General features: G+C 37.6%; 1 protein-coding gene across 1 annotated transcript in view; it reads right to left on the bottom strand.

The window, feature by feature from the left end:
• FAM117B (family with sequence similarity 117 member B) overlaps positions 1 to 16,925 on the bottom strand; it is a 98,408-nt gene that overhangs the window by 34,754 nt on the left and 46,729 nt on the right. Inside the window, exon 2 of the mRNA XM_028480956.1 lies at positions 8,961 to 9,112. Coding sequence (XP_028336757.1) covers positions 8,961 to 9,112 — 152 coding nt within the window. The remainder of the gene's footprint in view (positions 1 to 8,960; positions 9,113 to 16,925) is intronic.

The following is a 16,925-nucleotide window of genomic DNA, read 5'->3' as shown; positions in this document are numbered from 1 at the left end:
AAAAAAAAAAAAAAAAAAAACAAAAAAAAACGTATACCATATTTTTCTATTACAAAATACATTTCTATTACAGAAAAATTAGATATTAGAAAATATTTTAAATAACACAAATTACCCATAATTTTTAGTATCAGTTACTTAATTGCAATATTTTAGCCTATTTCTTTCATTTCTCTAATAAAAATTAGTTATTATTATATTATAAGCATAGCATATTTTGAACAAATGCAAACTAATAATAGCTAATATTCCTGTGATGTTACTATGTGCTAGGCACTGTGCTTTATGAAAGTACAGTGAAAGGTCTTCACTGTATTATCTGATTTAATACATACAAAAAGTTCTACAAGTTCTGCAGATAAGGAAGTTGTGACAATGAGAGGTTAGATAAGTTGCCTAACGTCTCACAGCTGGGAAGTGGCAAAGCCAAAGATATAAACCTAAGACTCCAGAGTTTATAATCTTAACCTCTAAATTTTGCCTTTTCTTGCTTTAAATATCTGCAGAGCCTCAAAAATGTTAAATTCTTAGTGGTTATACAAACTCCAGAACTTAAAAACATTGTATCAGAAAAAAATAGTATTCTTAGCATATGAAAATATGCTCAACCTCACCCCATAATAAGAGAAATGCAAATTAAAACTTCACTGAGACTGGGCAATTTGATCACATACATCCTCCTCCACTGTTGGTGGAATGTAAAATTAGTACAGCCTTTATAGAAGGTGATTTCGCAACTGCTGTCAAAGTTACAAATGCACATACTGTTTGACACAACCACCCATATTTTGGTAATTTATACTGCAGATGTACAAATTTACACCTTTATGTACAAAATGACATATATTATTCCCTACAGCACTGTTTTTATACAAGATTAGAAAAATGTAAATAGAGGATTGGCCAAATAAATTATGGCTTATCTTTACAACAGAATAATACACAGCTATAAAAATGGATAAGGGGGCTTCCCTGGTGGCGCAGTGGTTGAGAGTCCACCTGCCAATGCAGGGGACACGGGTTCGTGCCCCGGTCCGGGAGGATCCCACATGCCGCGGAGCGGCTGGGCCCATGAGCCATGGCCACTGAGCCTGTGCGTCCAGAGCCTGTGCTCTGCAACAGGAGAGGCCACAACAGTGAGAGGCCCGCATACCACACACACACACACCCACACCCCCCCCAACACACACAAAATGGATAAGGAAATCTACACTGTACTAATACAAAATAATCTCCATGAGATACTGTTAAATGAAAAACTAAAGGCTCAGACTTCCCTGGTGGTACAGTGGTTAAGAATCCACCTGCCAATGCAGGGGACACAGGTTTGAGCCCTGATCTGGAAAGATCCCACATGCCGCGGAGCAACTAAGCCCGTGTGCCACAACTACTGAGCCTGCGCTCTAGAGACCACGAGCCACAACTACTGAGCCCGTGTGCCACAACCACTGAAGCCCACGCACCTAGAGCCCGTGCTCTGCAACAGGAGATGCCACCACAATGAGAAGCCTGTGCACCCCAACCAAGAGTAGCCCCTGCTAGCCGCAACTAGAGAAAGACTGCGCACAGCAACAAAGACTCAACACAGCCAAAAGTAAGTGCAAATGTAAATAAATAAATTTTTAAAATACTATTAAAAAAAAGAAAGAAAAACTCAAGGCTGGGTACAGTAAGTATAGCAACTACCTTTATATATAGGCTAGAAAGAATATACACACGTGTAAAGTACATCTGGAAGAATACACATGGTAACAAAAGAAACTGATATCAGTGGCTGCCTCATGGGAAGAAGATACCTCTCAAATTTTGTACTTTTATGAATGAATGTATAGCCTATTCAAAACAATGCCTCTTTATATATAAGATGGAAAAAAACTTTTAAGGAGAAATTTTTCTATATGGATAGAATGGTGTCCTTAAGTGAAAACAAAGTTGCAGAAGAATGTATACAATATGCTATCTTGTGTTTAAGGAAAAAAAAAATCACCTTTCTGGGGGGCAACCTCCAGGGAAATAACTGATTTAGGCAAGGATCATCAATGGACACTAAAACCATTAAGTGAAAGGTACTAGGGAAAGGATATTCATGTGGTGCAAAAAAGTATTCTACAGTTACTTGCTAATTCAAAAAGAAAGTATCTCCTTTACAAATATGTAGTATAATTCATAAAATAACATAAAATAACAATGTTTTTAAGACCAAAAGAAAGTATGAGATGAACTGTCCTAAATTAAGGAAGTGGGCTTCCTGGTGGAGCGGTGGTTAAGAATCCACCTGCCAATGCAGGGGACATGGGTTCGAGCCCTGGTCTGGGAAGATCCCTCATGCTGCGGAGCAACTAAGCCCGTGCTCCACAACTAATGAGCCTGCGCTCTAGAGCCTGTGAGCCACAACTACTGAGCCCACGTGCCACAACTACTGCAGCCTGCACGCCTACAGCCTGTGCTCCGCAACAAGAGAAGCCACCACAATGAGAAGCCCGCTCACCACAACGAAGAGTAGCCCCCACTCACTGCAATTAGAGAAAGCCCGCACACAGCAATGAAGACCCAATGCAGCTAAAAATAAATATAATTAATTAATTAATTAATTAAAAGGAACTAAGAGGGCTTCCCTGGTGGTGCAGTGACAAAAAAAAAAAAAAAAAAAAAAAAAAGGAACTAAGAGAAAGCAAGTACAATGTATGAATCTCAGACTGGATCCTGGTGAAAGGAAGGAAGGAGGGAAGGGATCTTGGGTAAACTTTAACATGAACTGGATTTGGGGTTATATGATCTTATGTAATTATTAATTTTCCTAGGTGAGCTAATGCTACTGTGATTATACAGGAAATATCCTTATTCTTAGAAGATATATGCTGAAAGATTTAGGGATAAAAGTGTCACGACATCTGCAACACACTTTCAGAAAGCAGAGAAACACACACATAAAAATACAAAGATTGGTAAAGCAAATATGGCTATGTTTAAAACTGCTGAATCTAATGACAGCTGTAATACCCTTCCAATTTTTTGGTATGTTGACCATTTAATTAGTAAAAAGTTAAAAGGGGGAAAAAAAACCCAGAATCTTAAGTCATATCAATTGACGTTTTATAAAATCCACTTAGGACAATTCCATAAAGAAATACTTCTATCAAAAAGTATTAGACCTTTAATCCATTTTGAGTTTATTTTTGTGTATGGAGTTAGAGAACATTCCAATTTCATTATTTTACATGTAGCTGTCCAGTTTTCCCAGCACCACTTATTTAAGAGACTGTCTTCCCTCCATTGTATATTCTTGCCTCCTTTGTCATAGATTAGTTGACCATAGCTGTGTGGGTTTATCTCTGGACTTTCTATCCTGTTCCATTGATCTATATTTCTGTTTTTGTGCCAGTACCATACTGTCTTGATGACTGTAGCTTTGTAATATAGTCTGAATCAGGGAGCCTGATTCCTCCAGCTCCATTTTTCTTTCTCAATATTGCTTTGGCTATTCGGCATCTTTTGTGCTTCTATACAAATTGCAAAATTTTTTGTTCTAATTCTGTGAAAAAATGCTATTGGTAATTTGATAGGGAATGCACTGAATCTGTAGATTACTTTGGGTAGTACAGTCATTTTGACAATATTGATTCTTCCAATCCAAGAACATGGTACATCTCTCCACCTGTTTGTGTCATCTTTGATTTCTTTCATCAGTATCTTATAGTTTTCTGAGTACAGGTCTTTTGCCTCCTTAGGTAGGTTTATTCCTAGGTATTTTATTCTTTTTGATGTGATGGTAAATGGGATTGTTTCCTTAATTTCTCTTTCTGATCTTTCATTGTTAGTGTATAGGAATGCAAGAGATTTCTGTGTATTAATTTTATATCCTGCAACTTTATCAAATTCATAGATGTAAGACCAGATACTATAAAACTCTTAGAGGAAAACATAGGCAGAACACTCTCTGACATAAATCGCAGCAAGATCTTTTTTGATCCACCTCCTAATGTGAAAATAAAAACAAAAATGGGACCTAATGAAACTTCAAAGCTTTTGCACAGCAAAGGAAACCATAAACAAAACAAAAAGACAACCCACAGAATGGGAGAAAATATTTGCAAACGAAGTGACTGACAAGGATTAATCTCCAAAACATACAAACAGCTCATGCAGCTCAATATCCACAAAAAAAAGGAAACCCCATCTAAAAATGGGCAGAAGACCTAAATAGACATTTCTCCAAAGAAGACATATAGATGGCCAAGAGGCACATGAAAAGATGCTCAATATCACTAATTATCAGAGAAATGTAAACCAAAACTATAATGAGGTATCACTTCACACCAGTCAGAATGGCCATCATCAAGAAATCTACAAACAGTAAATGCTAGAGAGGGTGTGGAGAAAAGGGAACCCTCCTACATTGTTGGTGGGAATGTAAATTGGTACAGCCACTATGGAGAACATAATGGAGGTTCCTTTGAAAACTAAAAATAGAGCTACCATATGATCCAGCAAAACCAATCCTGGGCATATATCTGGAGAAAACCATAATTCGAAAAGATACATGTACCCCAGTGTTCATTGCAGCATATAAGCACTATTTACAATAGCCAGGATATGGAAGCAACCTAAATGTCCATCAACGGAGGAATGGACAAAGAAGATGTGATACATATATGCAATGGACTATTACTCAGCCATAAATAAAATGAAATAATGCCATGTGCACCGACACAGATGGACCTAGAGATTGTCATACTGAGCAAAGTAAGTCAGACAGAGAAAGACAAATATCATATATCGCTTATATGTGGAATCTAAAAAAATGGTACAAACGAACCTACTTACAAAACAGAAACAGAGTCACAGATGTAGAAAACAAACTTATGGTTACCAAGGGGCATGGGGGGGAGGGATAAATTGGGAGAATGGGATTGACATATGCATACTACTATATGCAAAACAGATAACTAATTAGAACCTACTATTTAGCACAGGGAACTCTGCTCAGTACTATGTAATGACCTATATGGGAAGAGAATCTAAAAAAGAGTGGATATATGTGTATGTATAACTGAGTCACATTGCTGTACAGCAGAAACACAAGATTAAAAATCAACTATACTCCAATAAAAATTAATTTAAAAAATAAAAATGGTTAAAGAAAAAAGTATTAGACCAACAAATAAATGCAGGAAGAATGACAATAGAGTTAGAAAATCATCATTTGGAACTACTACAGTAATTGTTGATTCAAGCAAGAATCATCAACGAATGCCAAAACCAATGCATGAAAGCTTGTTGGGGAACAGGATATTTACAGTCTCAAATATTTCCCCACAGACTATGTACATACAGTTACAAAGAGAATCTGGTGGGTCAAACTTAACATTACTGACATCAGGCACCTCTTGATGCACATGCACAGAGAGGAACACACAACACATATAGTACTCCTGCCAAAAATGTTATTACTGAATCTAATAGTTTAAAAAACAGATAAACCCAGGCTGAGAAGATTCAACAAAAATACTAGCTTGCACTCTTAAAAATATCAATGTCATGGGCTTCCCTGGTGGCGCAGTGGTTGAGAATCCACCTGCCGATGCAGGGGACACGGGTTCGTGCCCTGGTCCCGGAAGATCCCACATGCCGCGGAGCGGCTGGGCCCGTGAGCCATGGCCGCTGAGCCTGCGCGTCCGGAGCCTGTGCTCCGCAACGGGAGAGGCCACAACAGTGAGAGGCCCGGGTACCAAAAAAAAAAAAAAAAAACTGTTCCAGATTAAAGGATTCTAAAGAAACATGATATCTAAATGCCACGTGTGCTCCTTCACTGGGTCCTAGCTTATGGGAGAAACTGCTACAGATAACATCATTGGGGAAACTGCAAAAAAATGTGTCTATGTATCACATATTAAATAGTAGCACTGTATCAATGTTAAATCTCCTGAATTTGATAATTACTTTGGTAATATTTTTTAAGTCTTTGTTCATATACATCCTGAAGTATTTGAGAAGAGTCAGAATTTCTGTAAATTATTAAAAATTAGCAAATAATAACAGTAATAATAATTATATATAAACAAAGAAAACAAAATATGCAAAAATGTTTATTGGTAAACATAGGTAAGGAGTATAGGGTGTTCAGTCTACTACTCTTGGGACTCTTTTATAAAACTTCGGACTTTTTTCCCAAATAAAAAGTTTTTAAAAATTAGAGAAATTACTAAATATATTAATTTTAAGTATAAAAATTCAAGGAAAAGCAAAGGAATATAAAAGTCTCCTATAGATTTAAGAACAAATTAAAGGGCTTCCCTGGTGGCGCAGCGGTTGCGCGTCCGCCTGCCGATGCAGGGGAACCGGGTTCGCGCCCTGGTCTGGGAGGATCCCACATGCCGCGGAGCGGCTGGGCCCGTGAGCCATGGCCGCCGAGCCTGCGCGTCCGGAGCCTGTCCTCCGCAACGGGAGAGGCCACAGCAGAGGGAGGCCCGCATACCACAAAAAGAAAAAAAAAAAAAAAAAAAGAACAAATTAAAGATGAGAACAAGAATATTAGTTGGTAAGGTAAAAATAAGCATAAAGAGCAAAAGACAGCTTTGTTAATTTCAGTGATAAGATGTTCAGGAAGGAAAAAATACTCAGCAAAATCATTAATTTTACTTAAACTCCTACTTCAAAAGATAATTGCTTTCTTTGTTCAACTAAGAAGCTGTGCCTTTATTATAAGACACTCAGGTATTAATAAAAAGTAAAATTGAGTTTTAATTAAGCATGTTTCAATTTCGTTCAATTTTACATTGTATACTGGAAAGTTACCATGCATCTTCTAATGTATCAGGCACTAGACTAGGTACTGGAGTTAGAGAGTTTTTATTCTCAAAGAGTTTTTTCTAGGACAGAAGGAATAAATAGCCAATTATGATATGTGATGACTGAGGTTCCCTAAGAAAGGCATCTAATCCAGACCTGGAAGGACAGGGAAAGTAGGTAGGCAAGGTTCTGTACGATCACGGGAGGCTGCTATAAGCATCAGAGTGTAAGCTGTCCAGGCAAATGGTGGGAAAGCATTCCAAACAAAAGAAAAAACAGGAACACCAGTCAAGTGGTAGCCAGAGCTAGGTCACAGCAACTTGCTGAAAAGACTTACTGAACTGCTTCTACAGATCAAGGGGCTCCCAATGGCTTATAAGAAAGTATATTCTTACCGGTAAGATAAAATATCTCAACCCACTGAACCTGAAACTGCAGAGCAAAGAAAGAGGTTTGCAGAAATGTTCAAGGAAATGCACCCATACTAATTTAAACACGACCTGTGGATTAAGCAGAAAGCAAGTAGAGACTGTATTCATTTTCTTTTTTTTTTTAATTTTATATTGGAGCATAGCTGATTACCAATGTTGTGTTAGTTTTTAATTTTATATTGGAGCATAGCTTATCAACAATGTTGTGTACAGCACAGTGATTCAGTTATACATATACATGTATCTAGTCTTTTTCAAATTCTACTGTATAGCACAGGGAATGCTGCTCAATATTCTGTTAATAATCCAAGTGGGAAAATAATTTGTATTCATTTTCTATACAACGTGCCCTAATCTCAGCAAAGTTACAGATTTTGAATAAATGCAGAGTTCTACAGAACTCTTCGGTTTAAAAAGTCACAATTTCAGAAAAGATTCATTACTTTTAATGAGTACAGACTCTGCATTTTCATTTCCGTAGTTGCAACTGAAGTATAACCCGCAAGGTAATTTTGAATCCCAAGCATCTACCCTAACAATGGGGCTCAGTTTCAAGAGTACCAGAACAGATACTAAGTCCACCAGGAACATCTGGAATTCTAGAAACCAGTATGTAAATCCAAAAAACACTGCAAAGTGTATTTACTTGGTCTTGTAAAAGGATATTCTCTCACAAAGTGCTGAGATCAAGCAACCATCAGTGATGTAAATTTGAAGTCTAAATCAAGATGTACCTTAGCTGATTTTCAACCACCAGTATAAAGAATCTTTTAACTCTTTAAATGATTTTCTTTCTTCACTAGCCATAAAGCTTTAACTGTTCTGCTCATTCAGTCCTTTGCAAATATTCAGGTACAGTACTAAGTCCTGAGGATGAAAATACAGAAATGAACAAGCCAGGCACAGTTCCTGCCTTCATGGGAGCACCATCTAATGAATATGAGAAACATTAAATAAATGACTAGACAAATATTTAATTAATTATAATTGTACTAATTTGCTATGACAGAAACTACACCTAACTGAGATGCATCATCAACTGGCTCTATGATTTTGGACTTCAGTTTCCTCATCTATAAGACTAGGAGGTACATCAAATGATCTCTTAATATTTTTTTAATTAAAACTTTTTATAAATTTAAAAGTACAAAACTTTGCTTCCAGAGTCCCTTTGTCGGGATATTTACATTTACAGACTCTACCAGCAATAGCATATAATCCCCATCTTGCAACACACGAAGATTTTTGGGCACAAAAATACAAGGTTGGATGGAAACTAAAGTAATCTTTACTGTAACAGATTTTTAAGTCCAAATTCCATATATTAAATATATTGTGATGTTCTGAACTGACTATAAAGAGTAAGTGGGAGGGGAATTCCCTGCCAGTCCAGTGGTTAGGACTCTGCACTTTCACTGTCAGGGCCCAGATTTGATCCCTGGTTGGGGAACTAAGCCACAGGCAAAAAAAGTAAGTGGGAGAAAAGTATGTGCATATATTATCTGTATGTATCGGAATTACTTTGGGTACTGTTTAAAATGCACATTCCCAAGCCTCAACCAAAACCTACTAGAGAATATCTGAAGGTCAAGCCTGGGGATCTGCACTCTTGATAAGCTTCCCAGATAATGTTAATACACACTAATATTTTACGAATTTGAGCACAGAGTAGAACAAATAATATTATGAGAAATGGTTTCAGAGTGAAACAGTTCAAGATAAGAACTGTAATAACCCTACCTGTGTGGCCTTGTCCCGCATGCAAGGAGCAGCTTGCCCATGACCATCACGAGGCCAGTGCCCTGCAAGGTACGGAGTAGCAAGTGTATCCAGGGAGGAGGTACGGCGGATGATGCTAGAGGGGCTGGAGGAAGGCGGTCTTGCTTTGTCACCTAGAATTAAGACAAATACATTTATTTTAAAAATAGATTAGGAAGGAAACAAAGTAGAAACTATGTAGAGGTTCTCTAACTTAAATACAAAAAGTGAGTAATAAAAAGAATAAGCTATTGATTCACACAAATTTTGATGAATCTCCAGAGAATTATACTGAGTAAAAATAGTCAATCTCAAATGCCTACCTGCTGTATGATTTCATTTGTATAACATTTTTGAAATGAGGAACTTTCAGAAATGGAAGAAAGATCAGTGGTTGCCAGGGGTCCACTAATAGATAGGGGAAGGAAGGTGAAGTGGCAGGAGAGAAGTAGGTGTTATAAAAGGGCAACATGCGGGACCCTGGTGATAGGGAACTATTCAGTATCTTGACTGTGGTGGTGAATATACAAACATACAAAGGAGATTAAGCAGTATAGAATTCAACACACACACAAATAAGTACAAGTAAAACTGAAGAAATCTGATAAGAGCAGTGGATTGTACAATGTCAAAATACTATAGAGTTCTACAAAATGTTATCACTGGAGAAAAAAGGGCAAAGTGTACAAAAGATCTCTGCGTTATTTCTTACAACTACAATTATCTCTACAAATAAAAAAAAGAAAATAAGACAAATGTATATCTATCCATTTAAAAAATGTTCATCTTGGTTTTAAGATTAAGTAGGTGTAATATGTAAAATACTCATTTATCATTACACCACCTATACTCAAAAGGATATAAGGCAGCTAAGATAAAGTTACTGGTGAAATTCCATTTTAATTAGCTCTGTAAGGCACATATCTTAATTTTTGTTACAATAAATAGACTGTAAGAAACCATACTAACCAGCCTATAGGAGCTATACTTAAAGCCACATATGCAAATATATTTTCCATTTCAAGCTACAGGATATGTATTTAGATATAAGCCAAAAATAAAAACTAAAAACAAAACAAAACAAAAAAAAACTAGAGGTAATGGGAAGTTAGAGGTGATGTATAAAAAACAGTCTCATATCTCCATTTTTTTTTTTTTTGGAAGGGAGAAGGCGATAGGCTTAGCTAATTTATGCTTTAAAAATTAAAAAATTAAGGGACTTCCCTGGCGGTCCAGTGGTTAAGACTCCAAGCTTCCACTGCAGGGAGCATGGGTTCAATCCCTGGTTGGGGAACTAAGGTTCCACATGCCGTGTGGCGCAGCCAAAATAATAATAATATAATAATAATAATAAATTAAAATAAAAAATTAAGGGGTTTAAAAATATCAAACAAATATATGCATGAGTAGGATTATATTGTAATATTATCACTCTAGCTCTATATGATAACAAATACCTTGTTCTTCTTAAGGCCATATATGAAAACACTTTAAGACACCTCTCTTCTACTTATATTATTTCTTTTTTTTTCTTAATAAGGGTCTTATATAGTTACAAGTATAAAAGTTCAGTTGCTGGTTATGTGACCCAAATAACAAAAGATTCAATTCCACCAAGATAATACTTTTAGCAGCTGTGTTGCTGATAATCATAAAAGTTGTTTCACAAGATGTGCCTCAGATACAAAATTTGTTTTAAAAATGGCACAACTATTTCACTACAACAATGCCTAATTGTTTCAAATGCTAGCCATCTCTGCATACAGTCTTCCTCTTATAGTTAAACACAAAATAAATACAGTACATACCCATAAGTTCAAGGAAGCATGTACCCACATTATTAACTGTGACAAGTGAAAAGCAATAAATATACATGTTCACGATTTTTCCTCTAAAAAATTGATCTCTACTGGGATAGTCACAAGAAGATTGTTCTTGGCCACACACACACACACACAAAAACAGGCACACACACTATGTAAACTGGTGTATATTCATTAAAATCAAATTGTTAAAAGCTGTCTGACACTTTTCTTCCCTGACTATAACATTGCTTCAGTCACCCACCAGTGCACTGATCAAATAGATCTTACTAACAGGTCTGATTCCATTTTCAAGATTTTAAATTGTCCAAGTGCTGACTTTTCAACCAGGCCTCCTAAGACCATTAGATTTTCTATAACAAAATGGAGAATAGAAAAGTTATACGTGGTCACATGTAAAAATACTAAACATTTTCCCTTTTGAACTCCCTTCATTTAGACATTTTTAAGGGTCTGTGAGCCAGTGCTAAGCCCTAGAAATTAAAAATACTAAGTTACAGCCTGCCATAAAGAACAGAGTCTACATCTAGCTTGTCATCATTCCATTTCAATCCAAGTTCCCCAAATTGACAAGATTTGGTGCCTAATTATGAGGGAGGTTAAGGGAAGGGAGGGAGCCTCAAAGAGTCAAAGATGACTCAAAGAATCCCAACCTACATGAACAAAGGCTGTATTTACAAGGAAGTCCAGAGGAAGAAACTCTTTGACAGCTAACAAGATCCTTCATGATCTGGCTTCTCCAGCCTTCCTTTCTTGCCTACACTGCCTCAATCCCGATCACGCTGAACGACTTGCAGTTCTCAACATGTGCCAGATCCTGCATGCCTACAGGCTTTTGCCTCTGCCTACATAATCCTCATATCCCTTTCCTGGGTTTGGCTAATTCATGTTTAATCTTTCAAACTTCAGTCTGGATGTCTGAACTGAAATTGAAAATTCAGTTCAAATGTTTCCTCTGGAAAATCTTCCTTGAACAGCCACTCAAACCCAAGAAACACATCAACATCTGGGTCAAAAGCCCTCCTGTGTGCTGCCATAGCACGGTTCACTGAAATGGTCTCTTGACTGTCCCAGCACTCTAGAAGACAGTGAGATTTTGAAAGGCAGGAATTTTACTCCCCCCCCCAATCGAATGATTAAAATAATACCTGACATATATGAAGAGAAGAGAACAACTTCTAATGTTTCTATCAGCAAGGGCAGGTGCATGCAATAAATTCAGATACTCTTTTGTTAACCCAAAGTAAATCAACAAAAACTAATACTGCATAGTATCACTTATATGTAGAATCTTTTTTCAAAAATCAAACTCATAGAAACAGAGAGTAGGAAAAGTGATTGCCAGGGGTATGGGGAAAACAGGGAAAGGCTGATGAAAGGGTATAAAGTTTCAGCTATAAAATGAATAAATAAGGTCTGAGGTGTAAATGTATAACATGGTGACTACAGTTGATAACACTATATTGTATAAGCGAAATCTGCTAAGAGAGCAGAACTTAAATGTTCTCTCACACAAACAAAAAAAGATAGATATGTGCGGTGATGGATGTGTTAATGAACTAGATGGGAGAAATCTTTTCACAGTGCTTACATATATTAAATCCTTATGAGGTATGCTTTATATATCTTACAATTTTATTTATCAATTATACCTAAACAAAGCTGAGAAAAAGTAAATCAAAACAACAGAAATTCAAACTTGACTTTGTTCTTTAAAAATCAAGTCTTAAAAGAAGTTAGCTACAGCTGCGTGTGGCATTAAAAATTTCAGTCAATGCCCTGGGCTCTGGAGTTCAGAACTCCCCAACCATCTGCACCAGTTCAGCTAGTTCCTGGGTAACTTCAATGGCAGTAGTAGAGCATCCCAAACCATGGCCCTTAGGTATTACATTACAAGGTTCTACAGACCTTGTTAGATTTAGGTATTTGCAGAACTTGATCAGGTGCTGGCTTAAAAGCTATATTTCTTGCTATCCACAAAGTCATTTAACAAGCAGAAGGGATAAACTAGACATATGCATTTGTTCAGAAAGGGGAAAAAAATCTTTCATTCTTCATGTATAAAAATGATAATACTTAGTATAAAGAAAACTAAGTATTTAAAAACACACACACAAAATCCCAATAGGCCACCACTCAAGAGATAACCATTCTAATGAGTATTTATTTTCCAGAAATTTGTCTACACTTACACAGACATACAATTTTATATAAATGAGGTCCCATTAGGCATACTATTACTTATTGTTGAGAAAGAAAAAGGGCATGTCGAGGACCTATTGCCACTGTAATAAATATGAATCTACAACACATCACCATTTTTTAAAATTTATTTTATTTATTTATTTATTTTGGCTGCGTTGGGTCTTCGTTGCTGCATGCCGGCTTTCTCTAGTTGCGGCGAGAGGGGTCTACTCTTTGTTGCGGTGCGCAGGCTTTTCATTGGCGGTGGCTTCTCTTGTTGTGAAGCAGAGGCTCTAGGCGTGCGGGCATCAGTAGCTGTGGCATGTGGGCTCAGTAGTTGTAGCTCACGGGCTCTAGAGCGCAGGCTCAGTAGCTGTGGCGCATGGGCTTAGTTGCTCCGTGGCATGTGGGATCTTACCGGACCAGGGCTCGAACCCGTGTCCCCTGCATTGGCAGGCGGATTCCTAACCACTGCGCCACCAGGGAAGTCCCCACATCACCATTTTTTTTTTCTTTTTTTAGATGTTGGGGGTAGGAGTTTATTTATTTTTGCTGTGTTGGGTCTTCATTTCTGTGCAAGGGCTTTCTCTAGTTGTGGCAAGCAGGGGCCACTCTTCATCGCGGTGCGCAGACCTCTCACTATCGCGGCCTCTCTTGTTGCGGAACACAGGCTCCAGATGCGCAGGCTCAGTAGTTGTGGCTCACGGGCCTAATTGCTCCGTGGCATGTGGGATCCTCCCAGACCAGGGCTCGAACCCATGTCCCCTGCATTAGCAGGCAGATTCTCAACCACTGCGCCACCAGGGAAGCCCACATCACCATTTTTAATAGCTGAATAGTATCCTATTGAATGGATACCTCATAACTTAATCCCATATTGATGGACATTTTCAGTGGTAGATATATATCCTTTTATGTTTACTTAATTATCTCAATTTTTTTTTCCCAAAAGGATGTAGTTTATTCACATTCTGGCAAAAACATTTCAGGAATAAAATAAGTGGGCAAAAAGAAGAGCCAACTGGGCAGACCACACACCCCCGCAGCCTGCCTGCTTCCTGTCATTTCCACATCAAATCTCTCTGAGGCATGTGAATCAGAACTTCTGGGGTCTTAGCTCTTCACAGGACACTTTGGATTTTATTTTAAGCCTAAAACACAGTAGTCTGTCTCCATTCTTGTTCTTTGGAATTTTTCAGTCTTAAAGAAAACTCAAATTGGGGCACCCTTTTCTCATGTAAAAATATTCCAATCACACAAATATTACGAAGATAGCACCTCTTTGAACTGAGGGAGGGGGTGCTGCTGACAAATGGGGGTAGCAGAAAATTCTGAAAAACCACAGTAGTAAGAGAAAACCTGAGCTGTTTTCTTCCAGTGTCTCTGATACCCACACGTGGTAGCTCCTCCATCCTCAGGCAGCAGACAGGCCTGCCTCCCAGCCTCCTCAACCTTCACCACTTGATGTCTCAGCTGTTAGCAGGATGCCCTGGGCCCTAGTATGCGGTATGCGGTATGCAGGGCTTCCTGGACTCGGGAGGGAGTCGGTACCATCCAGCCACTCCTGGTACAGCTCCTGCACGTGGGCACTGGTCTCCGGGAGCCACACGGGGATGTGAGAGTGGATGCCTTTCATCTTCTGCAGCAGGGCCTTGTCTGTGCGCCCACCCTCAGTCTGGGCTTGACCTCTGTTGTTAAGGCATCCCCCGGCACAGGCGAGGACCTCCACAAAGTGGAACAGGAACTTGCCCTTCTTAATTATCTCTTCATGAAAAAATTTCTAGACATCAAATTTTATATCCAAGGATATATACACATTAAAATTTTAAGTACTGCCAAATTGCCTTCCACCAGAAAGGATTTTGCCCTCACAAGAATACTCATTTGCCCACATTCTGAAGTCTTTTTTAAATATATATATATATATATTTTTTTTTGTATGTATATATATATATATATATATATAAATTTTTTTGTTTTTGGCTGCATTGGGTCTGTTGCTGTGCGTGGGGCTTTCTCTAGTTGCAGCAAGTGGGGACTACTCTTCATTGCGGTGTGCAGGCTTCTCACTGCGGTGGCTTCTCTTGTTGTGGAGCACAGGCTCTAGGCACATGGGCTTCGGTAGTTATGGCACACGGGCTCAGTAGTTGTGGCTCGCGGGCTCTAGAGATCAGGCTCAGTAGTTGTGGCACACAGGCTTAGTTGCTCTGCAGCATGTGAGATCTTCCCAGACCAGGGCTCGAACCCATGTCCTCTGCATTGGCAGGCAGATTCGTAACCACTGCGCCACCAGGGAAGCCCCTTCTGAAGTATTTGTCAATTTTTTCCAATCTTCCCAAAGATTAAAAATATCATTTTATTTGCATTTCAATTATTGACTTCTATAATATTAATTTACTGGCAATTTATATTTCTTTTATACATTACTAGTATTTTAAAAATATTAACCATAATCTCTTTTCCTAATCTTAAAGAGATCTTTCCTTCTGATGAAGAAAATTTTTTTGGCTCTGCTGTGTGGCTGGCAGGAGGGACCTTAGTTCCCCAACCAGGGATTGAACTCAGTCCCCCCGCAGTGAAAGCAGCAATGAAAGCAGAGAGTCCCAACCACTGGACCACCAGGGAATTCCCAAGAAACATTTACATTGAGGGAGATTCCTTTGATTTCATTTTAGCTTCCTTTTCTTTTATTAAATTCTAGTAAAATGCAACGTAGCTGATTTTTATCTTAATTAGCACACACAGTATGATTAAATTCTTATAAAAGTATATGCCTATTCATCCACTGTCTAAACTTCCTCCTCCTACACACACACTTAAAATGTCTCTGGAAAGAAATATAAAAAACTGATGACAATGGCTACCTCCAGAAAGGAGAACTGGATGGCTGGCAGACAGAGGTACAAGGGAGATATTTCACTGTCTTTCTAATTATATCTTTTAAATTTTACATGTGAACTTATTACCTATATTTTAAAAACTCATATTCTTTGATTCAACAGCTCTCTATCTAGGCATGTAAATAGAATAATTAAATGTGGAAAAGGGCTTTAAATTCAAAGACATTCAACATTTGCAATAGTAAATACCATAAATAATATGTCCAAAATTGGAGGTTAAGGAAACGGATGGAAAATATATTATGGAATATTAAAGATATTAAAAACCGTGTTTTGAAATGATAAACTTACATGACAACTTATTTATAATCTATTAAGGGAAATGTAGGAAAAAAGTATGTGTTTCCATAATTTATTTCTAACTTCGTATCTTCTTTGGTTATTTCCATGTTTCTTCTTCAGTTAACTTTTCAATTAAGTTTTCAATGAAACATTAACAGATAACATAAGAATAACTGTTGCAGGCATAGGAGTACCAAATTAATAAATTAACCCTAATAAGAACTAAATGATTAATTTAATCAGACTGATTTTCTAAACATGGTATCAAAAAAAGATCTAGGCATTTAAAAATCTAATTAAATTTAAAACTCTAATTTACAATAGCCAGGACATGGAAGCAACCTACATGTTCAACGACAGAGGAATGGATAAAGAAGATGTGGCACATATATACAATGGAATATTACTCAGCCATAAAAAAGAATGAAATAATGCCATTTTTAGCAACATGGATGGACCTAGAGATTGTCATACTGAGTGAAGTAAGGCAGACACAGAAAAGAAAAATACCATATGATACTGCTTGTATGTGGAATCTTAAAAAAGGGTACAAATGAACTTAACTACAAAACAGAAATAGAGTTACAGATGTAGAAAACAAACTTATGGCTACTGCGGGTAAGGGGGGGAGAGGGATAAACTGGAAGATTGGGATTGACATATACACACTACTATATAAAAAACAGATAACTAATAAGGACCTACTGTATAACACAGGGAACTCTACTCAATACTCTGTAATGGCCTATATGGGAAAA

The sequence above is a fragment of the Physeter macrocephalus genome, chromosome 2 (genome assembly GCF_002837175.3).
Source record: "Physeter macrocephalus isolate SW-GA chromosome 2, ASM283717v5, whole genome shotgun sequence".
NCBI lineage: Eukaryota > Metazoa > Chordata > Mammalia > Artiodactyla > Physeteridae > Physeter > Physeter macrocephalus.
Note: the sequence above shows the minus strand (reverse complement) of the source record. Positions and strands in the feature narration are given on the sequence as shown.